Here is a 10,840-nt window from a genome sequence, read left to right on the forward strand (position 1 = left end):
GGTAAAATTTGCGGTTTTCGGTAATAATGTTGACTCGATTTAAAAAAAATCGTTACGATGGGGGCGCGATTTTATTTTTTTAAATCAAAGAGATACATTCACTTTACCAAGATCCGTTGTCCTTTTGCATTTAAAAGTTACAGAATTCCTAGCAGGACGGTTTGAACATGACCACTTTTTGGGTTAAAATTCGCGGTTTTCGGTAATAATGTTGACTCGATTTTAAAAAATCGTTACAATGGGGGCGCGATTTTATTTTTTTAAATCAGAGAGATACATTCACTCTACTAGAATCCGTTGTCCTTTTGCATTTAAAAGTTACAGATTTCTTAGCGGGATCATCTAAAGTTAAACATTAACACATTTCCGGTATTTTCTACCCTGCGTTTTTATTGTTATTTTTTCGGCAACACTGTTTTTGTAAAAATTTGATTTTTGTCAAAATGACGGTTTAGTGCTTCAGCAGAATTCTGCCAGGATTTTAGTGGTACAATAGCAACGTGAGTACGCAACTAAGTTTTTTTTTTCTACGAATATCACGACCATTTTTGATCTCCTTTGGGATCACGATCCTAAATTTTATAAAATTGATAATTTTGTAAATTTAAAAGCTCTTTTTATACCATGTCTTCCTTAACCCTTAACCTATAATACAGTCTGGAACCTTGATTATATTGTAATTTTTAAATTTTGTGGTAGAGTAGTTTGTAGACGCTTATTATATTGGCGCCTTACAGCTCAACAGCTTGTACTTGTATTGCATGGAACAAAAATGGAGAATGGAGAGAGTATAAAACGAAAAAGGGAGATGTTAAAGAAAAAAGCAATAACACAGCTGTCAGCATAAAGCCATAAATGAAAAAAGGCGAAGTAAACAATACACGTGACACGTGGGTAAATAAATAAATACTTCTACAGCAATCAGTGAGAGGGAATATTTAGACCTTATGCCAGCAGCATATATTCTAGTAATCTAGTATTGCTTTATCTTTATCACAAACTCAGTAAACATGGGCTGCATTTGCTGTGGTGAGCGAATGTCCACATGGTATTATGCATTGATTCTTATGGGATGTTACGGTGTCGGAGAACTTGGGCATTTTATTATTGGGATTATTTCAAAACCTATCTCACAAGAACTGCAATTTGGAGAAAAGGGCTGTGTGACAAATATTTCAATAATTGAGCAAAACGTTGCTAAACAAAACAAATGTAGTCAACAAAATTTTGATTTGTAAGTATAAATATATTTTATTGACTGCCTCTTCATACCTGGTCTTTTGAAGGTTTTAAACTAAAGCATTTGTCAACTCCAGTTGGTATATGGCCTACTTATTAACAAGATATTCAAAACATAGTGTATACTTTATGGCCCCCCAATTTTGTCGCAATTAGCCATTGAGTACCACATGTTTGAAGTAATGTTTTGTAAGTAGTTCTGTTTATATGCGTATTTTCCATTTACAGGTGTGAAAAAGTTTACTATGAGAACCAGACATACTGCAGATGGGATTATACAGGATCTGGGATTGAATACCAAATATTAGCTGGTCCTTCATTTATTGCTATTTTTACCGTCATGGGTATTATGATTGGGGTGTTGGGTGATAAATACAACAGGTAGTTGGTATGAATAACGTACTACATAAAATGATTGTAACTAAAGTATTAAATGTATTGCAGAGTAAGATTGTTAACTGGGTGTATACTTGTATATTCAACAATGGCATTACTCAGTGGTTTCAGCACAACATATTGGCAACTTATCATTTTTCGACTTGGATTTGCAGCAGGGTAAGCACTTAGGCAGAACAACTCCAATTTAAAATTGATTTGATTGGTATTTTACAAATTCTTCTCTCTTTTCCTAATTCTACAGGGAAGCTGGATGTGCTCCATTATCAGCAAGTATCATTGCTGATAAGTTCAGTAAAAGCAGCAGAGCTCTTGCAATGAGTGTGTTTAACTGGGGAATATATCTTGGTTATGGTTCAGCGTTTGCAGTTGGAAACTATGTCACAGAAGCTAATATAATGGGAAAGGTATGTATGTAAACTGTTAAGGGCTATATATCAAAAATTCACAAAGGTTAAAACATTAAAAAAATATGTATATATTACAATTGCTATGTTGCAAGGGTGAGGTCAAATTCAAACATTTAAAACTATGCACATGTATATATTACAGTGGCTTTCTATTCTGTAGGGCAAGGTTTAATGGCTTGCTACTGGAAAACTTAGGATTTTGTCTCTTTCCTGGTTTTACACTCGACTTATTTTCTTTATATACCACAAATTTTTATTTATCTTTGTGAAAATGATGGAGAACATCATATTATTACAACAACAAAGAGAAGGGAATCATCAGCAAAATATTACAACAATTTATTTTTTAAATTGTCTGGATATATATATATATACGAATGAATGAATGTAACTTACTTTATCCTCGCGTTGCCGAAAACCAACAGTCGTTATAACACGGGTTTAACACCTTGTGCCAGCTTACGAGTTACCATGTATGTGGGTAATTATTTTTTTGGGATTTTTTTTATTTTTTTATATATTGCTGTTAATTTGGACAACCCATTAGTGACCACTGGGTTGAAGCAATTGCTGTTAAGTGTCTTGTCCAAGGACACATACGCCCACAATGGTAGCAGCGACGAGCCTTGAACCCATTACCTCTGCGCTACAGGCAGATGCCCTAACCACTACGCCACGGCGCCGGTCAGGCGGTCAATATATATAATGTAACATAAACTTGCATACATAGGGTTGGAGATGGTCATATTATCTGACAGCAATACCAGGATTCATAATGATGGTTATTGTTTTCATAACCATTCGAGAACCAAATCGAAAAGTAATTGGAAAAGAGAAGGCAATTAATGATAAAAGTGAAATGAAGGAAAAAAAAGATTCAACTGAAGTTTTCATAGAAAAGAATAATAAAATCAACACAAGTAATAATTAAATTCTGAATATCAGTTTCATTATCTTATTTTTTTTCTCACTTCTTTAGATGTTGGTATTTTATCAAAATTGTGGAAAACTTTAAAGTTATTCATTTCCCAACCTACAATACTTATGTTGCTTCTTGCTGCAGCAGTCAGACATACAGGTAATATTGCTAAATTCAACAGGAATAAGTTATGAATGTATAAACATATGAATTAACTTGCTTTATTCTCGTGTGGCCTGAAAACGACAGTCGTTGCAACACGGGTGTTCCTTTTCATACACTTCGTGCCAACTTATGAGTAACCATGTATGTTACTTTGTGGGTGAATATTTTCTAATTTTTTTATGTATGGCTGATAATATGAACAATTCATTAGTAACTACTGGGTTGGAGCCAGTGTTATTCTATTGTTTATAAACAACTAAAAAACTAACTCTGTATTTCTTTAATTTGCAGCAAGTTTCTGTTGGGCTTACAACACCCAGTTATATTTCAATCATTACTTTCCCAACACAAATGTTGGTATATGGATGACCTTATGTTCTATAGTAGGGGGAAGTATTGGTATTGCATCTGGGGGTCTCATTTCTGATCTTGTTGTGTCACGTTATGGTAAGCTTCTAGTAATTATATATATATATTTTCTGTTTGTTTTGTCAAAAAAACAAGAGTGTTAGTGAATTTTTTTGTATTTGCAATGTATTTGTACTAAAACTTTTGAAGTTTCAATTTTTGCCCTAAAAAACGTAGTACACTATTGTTTAAACTATGCATTTCTATTAAACATTCTAAACAATGTATCTATATTTCCATTTATTGTAAATACTCAGGCATCAGTACAAGGTTATGGGTGCTGGTTGTCAGCCAAGGAATTGCTGCACCACTTGCTGCTATGGTGCTCTACCTTGAACCACCTTATTGTTTTATTGCATTACTATCTGCATATATATTTGGTAAGCTATTTTGTTGTGATTTTTCTATCTTATTTTTATTTAAAATAACTTGCAGGAATTGTAACTGTAAGCATACCATGTTTTATTTAATCATGTTCATTATTTTACTATTATGATCGCAAAAAAAATTAGTTCAGACCTAAAAAGTTTTTTTAATAGTCTGAAAATTTGGATTTATAAACTTCATTTTTTTTTGCAGCTGAGATGTGGTATGGTGTTGCTGTGACAGTTATAGTTGAATTGGTACCTGTTAAAATCCGTTCTACAGCTGTTGGTATGTATGGATTTGTTTTGGGAAACGTAGGTGGAAATCTACCTGTCATAGTCACCAAGCTGAAACATATCAATTCTGGTGGACTTAGATTTGCTCTCTACATCATGTACCCAGGAGGATATTTGTTAAGTAAGAAATGTATACAGTTGATATTCAAATATTACATAGACAAATAAAGTTTCGGAACAATTTGTTCTTTTTTATTCTTTAAGGGTGAGGTCCTTGTCAAGGACCTGGGATTTAGGCCAGGTTTGGCCATTTCATAACATAATTTGTTAATGTTTCTATCAGTTGGCATTACATACTACATAATATTGCAAAGGTAATATGTTCAGGGTTTAAACAAAAGTTTTACACTTAATACAGATATAGTAGGATGGGAAAAGAAAAGATGGGACATCTTAGGCACATAATACCCAAATTTCCTGGTCGTGTTTGAAACAACTAACAACAGTCTATGAGAGTCATGAGGTTACGGTTTAATAATTCTTTGAAATTCTACGTTTACTACCAAATGGGATGAGAAAATAGATTGAAAAGGTGTCCCATCTCCCCCACCCTACTATGTACGGAACAAACAAATGTGCATGTAAATCAATTAGACAACTACGTTTTAATTTTTGTCTTTTCAGGCTCTTTGTTGTTTCTCGCAACACAACTACTTGTCATGAAAGAAAATAGAAAAGAAACCCCACAATTAAAAGAAGAAAAAATTGAATTAGAACAATTAAAGTCACCTTAACCAATATGGAATCTCAGCATATAAGATGTAATTTTTAATTTATATATTTTAGGTGCAATGTTTTAATACTTATTATGCTTACCTCATTTTAATTGTTCGTTGCCTTTTTATGCATAATTATCATTGCTTGCCAAGTAAAAATGTGTCTGCTAAAGAAATATAGCACAGAATTCTACAATTTTTGATGGTATATTTGCATACTAAGAACACCTAAAAATGCATGAGAATAAATAGCAACAATATGCCGTTTTGAATGATAACCTAAACAACTAATTCATTTGATATCACATTGTAAAGCACAGTAATGTTATTGCACAGTAGTGATAACATTTGAAATTCCTCATACCATCTGTGATTTAGTTTTCATTTCAGCCTAATTGGCACCGCAAGAAAATAAAGTGAAATGACAAAAAGCTGTAGTAAAACTGCATACCATATAAATTTTTTATATTTTTTACATTTATACACATAGTAGCTATACTATTTGTGCAGAATAAGATACTAAACAGCAGTATAACGACCCATATAACGAAGGCAAAATCCACGTGGTGCTTTATCAGAATTCATAAATGAAGGATTTTGCATTTGTTCAATTAAATCAACTATCTGGTTAGCCGTTGTGGTTTCATTGTCTGTAGTACCCGTTTCTAAACGTTCTAACTTTCCTGGTACATTGTGCTGGTTGTTAGTTGGTGCGTGGTGTATTGGTGGTAATGAAGCATCTTCTGGTAATATATCAGGTCTTGAGATATGTTGTTGTTTCATTTCTTCATCCTCCAGCATATCTGGCCAGTCAACAAAAGTTGGTTTATATGGAGAACCTGGAGATAAAAGAACTGGTTTAAAACCATTACAATGTGAATAGCTTTAACCTAGAAAAAGAATTACTGGTTTAAAACCACAAAAAGTGGGATAGTTTTAACCTGGAGATTAAACAAATTGTTCAAAACCACTACGGTGTGTATAACTTGAAGATAAATGAACTGGTTCAAAACCATTACAATGTGCATAGCTTTAACTTGGAGATAAAACTGGTTATGCCTCTTGTTCAAGTTAAGTACAAGTACACCTGGTAAAATATTTGTTTACTGCAATTACAACACAGTCATAGAATTTGTTTTTACCAAAAATTCTTACTATTGCTGTCTTGTCTTGAAAAAGTAAATTGACCAAGACATTTTAATTGACCAAGACATTTTTTAATAATTATAACAAATTAACAATCCATTTTTGTTAATTAGATGCCAATATAAGTAACATACCAACAATACTATAAAACTTTGCATCAAAGGCATTTGGTTTGACTTAAAATATTGAACAAGCAAACTGACCATCTAATGTAGTAACATCAGCATCAGATGAGTTGTGTATATTACCACGATTAGGTGTGGAAGTTAAGTTTGTTTTCAAACTTCCTCGAGCATTTAATAAAGAAAGAACCAATGACTGTAATTTCTCCAACTTTTTCTGCAGAAAACAAAAAATAATGACTAATTTTTCCGGGGAAAACATTTCTTTAACTTTTTCCGCACGAAATGTTAAAATAAAGACTAATTTTTCTTAAGAAAACCAAACAAAAAAGTGTTGTTTAAGCAAGATTACATTTTTTTTTGATTTTATTAAATTACTTTAAAAATAAGCAACTGTATTTCATTCTTTTTACCTGAGTTCTCTTTTAGTAAATATGAAATAGAAAATATAATACACAAAGCATAATTTTTTCACAGCCAAAAGGAAAGAAAGAAGAATATTTGTTGTACCTGCATGGCCTCTCGTTCATGTGCCATAGATGAAACATATTCATCTTTTTCGTTGTGACGTTGTTTTAATATTTGACGCTGGTTGTGATACAAAGTGATGTATTCACCTGACATAGAAATTACATGAATTAAAATATTTTCCACATATATTGATATATATATATATATATGATCCTGTTGGATAATATGGAACACCTTTAGCACATAATATCCTGATTGGTTTTAAACAATTAACAACTTTCTATGAAAGTTTTAAGGTTACGGTTTTATAAGATTTTGAATTTTCTTTATTTACTACTAAATGCGACGAGAAAATGGTTTGAATAGGTGTCCCATCTTCCCCTCACCCTATTTTTTTTAAACTTAAAATTTTTAAATATTTAAATAAACTAACCAATAGTGTCACATTCATTCTGTAGTTGAAGATTAATATGTTCAAGATCCTCCACTCTACTCTCAGCTTCAACCTTTCCTTTCATAACAGAAGCAAATCGATCCTAAACAAAAATAGCAATAACTAGTATTTAGGTAAAAAATATTCTTACAGATAATAACAAACTTTTTTGAAGGCTTGGTAAAAAAAACTTTAAAACAAACACAAAAAGCAATAATTTGTACTCAGGGCCTAAATGTATTAAAACAATACTTAAAAAATACAAATAATAACGATCTTTCTAAAAACAACCTTCACAAAGGTAATCTTAAAAAAATCAAAAGAAACATTCTTTAAAAGCTCATGCTTGGTTAAAACTTAAAAACAACTAAAAATAGCAATAATTAGTACTCAAGATCTAAATATATTTTTAAAAATCCTTAACAAATAATAAAACTTTTTAAAAATAAATCTTTCTAAAAATGATCTTAAAAAATTTAAAAAACAAATTTGTTTTTGAAAAGCTCATGGTAAAAAAAATAAATAGGAATATTATATATATTAACCTGAAGTAGTGACATGTTCCGTGCCAACTCCTCATACTTCGGATTGACACTTGTAGTTGACGACTTCTCTTCTTTAAGCTGTTCAAGTTTGTTCACGAGTTTCAAATGTTCCGACTTATGTTCTTCGATTTGATTGGCCAAAAAGTCACGCTCCGCTAATACTTGTGGCAAGCTCATTACACCACCCTGTGGAATATCCTGAAAAACATAGATATAACAGAAACTATACACAAAAGAACTTTTCATAATAATTCTACCCGATATTTTATTTAAACCATTTTGTCCAATTTTGGAAGTTTGAAAATCCATGATAAGATATTATTACAATGTAAAGGCGGCAAAAGCCTAGTTTAAAATTTAAAAAAAAGTTACTTTTACAAAAAAAAACATTATAATATACATATAATCAGGTTTTATTAAAATTAGAAAATTATTAAAAAAAGGTGCAAACGGATGGGCAAAAGTGCATTTCACAATCATAGCTTACAAAACCCTTACTTGCTCATTCGTTTTATTGCTTAATGATGTTTCCAGTGCTGCGTTATCATTTTGTTGTTGCAGATCAACAACTTTAGATTTCAACTCATCATTTTGCTCTCTATCAAGTATATAATGTAAACATAACGTACTTAAAGTCTATACTATTTTAACATGAAATCATTTTCATAAATAAAAACTAAAAATAATTTTTTCTCCTCGATTACGGTAGCGAGGATTAAGAAATATTTTAAATGAAAGACAGAATATAGTCTGCGTAAGGACCCATACAATGGGGGCTAATATTAATAGGTAATATTGTGAAAAGAGCATTTGTGCACAATTCACAAAATAAAATCTCCTTAATTTTTTCTCTTAAAGCCTTCTATTATGGCCTGGCAAAATAAAACAGAAAATTGTATTTTCTATTTAAAGAGTCCTTCATTCTTGCTAAAAAAACTACCATGTCTAAGGGTAAAAAAATTGACTACCTTGATTCTGTACAATTCTCCAGCACAAACAATAAATATAAGTCAATAAATACAATAAATACAAAATATTTTACCTTAACAAAGTGATGGTTTCATTACAAGTTGAAACTTCTTCTCTTAAACTTAAATTGACATCAGTTGTTCCTTGTTGCTTTAATTGTAGCTGTTGTTGCGTTTGTTGAAATAGGTTTTGTAACTGAACATGTTCAGCTTGTATTGCGGATAACTGGAGAAAAATAGTAAAATACATTACTTTAAAATGTTAGCTTTAAACTGGTATCAACTTGTTAAAGAAACCTAACTGCAAAATCTAAAATTTGTTGAGCATTTAGTTGTAATAAAAAAAGTGGAATACATACGCTAAAAAGTTGCTATCGCAAACATGAACTTTCACCATATGCCAAACTTAACATTGGTTTCAGTGGGATCCACATAACGTTATGTAAAAAATCAATCATCTTAAAATTATTTTTTGACTGGTAGCTATACATACAATGGGAGATTACAAATTATTTTAGCATTTAAAAAAAAAGTTTAACAAACCTTTTGTTCAAGCACTCCAACATAAGGTTTATATTTTCCTATTTCTTCATTCATTTCATTTTCTTTATACTCATATGTTGAAAGTCGACTGGCTAGCTCCATTTTATCATTGGTCTATAGAGAGAAATTAGAATATCGATAAACAGGTTATAGGCTCAAGGCTCATCGCTACTACCACTGTAGGCATATGTGTTCTTGGGAATAACACTTAACGCAATTGCTATAACCGAGTGGTTACTTATTGGCCATCTAAATTATCAGCCATACATTTAATAAAACACAAGGTTATACACATAGTAATTTGTAAGCCAGCACAAACCCAATAAAAGGCTACTCTGGAAGCTTGATAAATATTTTAAGTTAGTTTGCAGGACATTTTAAACCCAGATTCCAAAAAAATCAATTGTCTTGTTAATGATATTTGAAAGGTATGCTCTCAGAAATAGCCATACCTAAGTATTTCACATAAACTTACAAGTTTTACAAATGTTTCATGCATTTCTTCCAACTGATGTTTTAGATTCTTATTTTGCGTCAACGCCCTGGATATTGTCATTTTATCACTATGCGCTTGCTCCAACAATCTCTCATGTTCTTCATTGGATGTTTTCGTATCATTTGAATCTTGCGTGAGTTCATTCACTCGTTGTTCTAACTCCTCATTCAATCTAAAGTTACAAAGATTTATAAATACTGCAGTTGTTTTAGGGATTTAAAACTGAACCCTAATTTAAAAGTTCTAATTTCACATAATCCTAATTTTCCTATCTTACATAGAATAGCGAAAAAAAGCACACTCTGTAATTTTTTGCAAATACAAATCAATATAAATATATATAATAATGCAGTGACAATAGCAGTGCATGGGTGCCAATTTAACTTAGCCTATACAGTCTTATAGAATAAATGGACACCCTAATTTTAAAGAGATATTTTGGATGTATGCAACAATTTCATTGGTATTTGGTTGTGCAAAATTCTATTGTATGTCTAACTACCAAACTTTTAAACACTCTGCTACTTCGCTAATGTCCCATAGATAAGTGGCCTATGCGCTTTAAATTTAAACTTTCAGGTTCAAATCCACACAACACACAACACCATCCCCTTACCTTGCTAGTTGTTCATTGTTTCTAAACTGAGCATTAAGTTTCGAGTTTAGATCTTCATTTTCTTTATTAACTTGATCAATATTATCTTCCAGAAGTTGAATCTTTGATGACATTTCTCCAGCTAACTCACTCTTCTATGTGAAGTAATTCGGAAAAGTTAAACATAAATAATATGCATACTAAGATATTAATTATAATTGTTAATATTCTATTTAGATATTTATTATTTACTTCAATAAGATTTTTATATTTATCATGAGTCATGACCACTATGTGAACTCCTTTAAGTAAATTGTTTTAATATTAATGTTTTTCTCAATCTTTATGTTTAATGTTATGCTTGAGTGATTAAAATGGTGCAGTGCTTCTGAAAATTTTTTGTGAGGTCAAATATTGAGCAAATAACTTGAAATATACATAACTTAATAGAAATTTTAGCAACGACATTTAAAATTTTAACGGACAAAAGGCTTTGTAAACCTACAGTTTTAGTAGCACACTCAACCAAATGAAATAGTAACCCACACACTCTTAGGTGCAAGGAGGTTAAAAAGCAATAACAATAGAACAGTATATTCAATTTTT

The 10,840-nt window shown here is 31.2% G+C and overlaps 3 protein-coding genes across 3 annotated transcripts in view; 1 reads left to right on the forward strand and 2 right to left on the reverse strand.

Moving 5' to 3' along the window:
* Positions 1 to 933, reverse strand: part of LOC100186278 (lysosome membrane protein 2-like) — a 4,216-nt gene extending 3,283 nt beyond the window's left edge. Inside the window, exon 1 of the mRNA XM_009861297.3 lies at positions 676 to 933. The gene's annotated coding sequence lies outside the window, so the exon portion shown is untranslated. The remainder of the gene's footprint in view (positions 1 to 675) is intronic.
* Positions 871 to 5,179, forward strand: LOC100183908 (putative metabolite transport protein HI_1104). The gene is made up of 10 exons (XM_002127109.5): positions 871 to 1,234; positions 1,468 to 1,620; positions 1,684 to 1,794; positions 1,880 to 2,042; positions 2,776 to 2,965; positions 3,025 to 3,123; positions 3,421 to 3,576; positions 3,795 to 3,917; positions 4,117 to 4,320; positions 4,824 to 5,179. The coding sequence occupies exons 1-10, from the start codon at positions 1,011 to 1,013 to the stop codon at positions 4,931 to 4,933; spliced, it is 1,533 nt and encodes a 510-aa protein (XP_002127145.1). The 5' UTR covers positions 871 to 1,010; the 3' UTR covers positions 4,934 to 5,179.
* LOC100186275 (golgin subfamily A member 2-like) lies at positions 5,107 to 10,415 on the reverse strand. Its single transcript, XM_002127210.5, has 10 exons — positions 10,256 to 10,415; positions 9,619 to 9,811; positions 9,144 to 9,257; positions 8,675 to 8,826; positions 8,131 to 8,230; positions 7,633 to 7,830; positions 7,088 to 7,190; positions 6,694 to 6,800; positions 6,265 to 6,400; positions 5,107 to 5,754 (listed from the first exon to the last, which is right to left on the reverse strand). Exons 1-10 carry the CDS (start codon positions 10,366 to 10,368, stop codon positions 5,435 to 5,437), a joined length of 1,536 nt encoding a protein of 511 aa, XP_002127246.1. The 5' UTR covers positions 10,369 to 10,415; the 3' UTR covers positions 5,107 to 5,434.
* Positions 10,416 to 10,840: the final 425 nt, after the last annotated feature.

This window comes from Ciona intestinalis, chromosome 9 (genome assembly GCF_000224145.3).
Source record: "Ciona intestinalis chromosome 9, KH, whole genome shotgun sequence".
Taxonomy (NCBI): domain Eukaryota; kingdom Metazoa; phylum Chordata; class Ascidiacea; order Phlebobranchia; family Cionidae; genus Ciona; species Ciona intestinalis.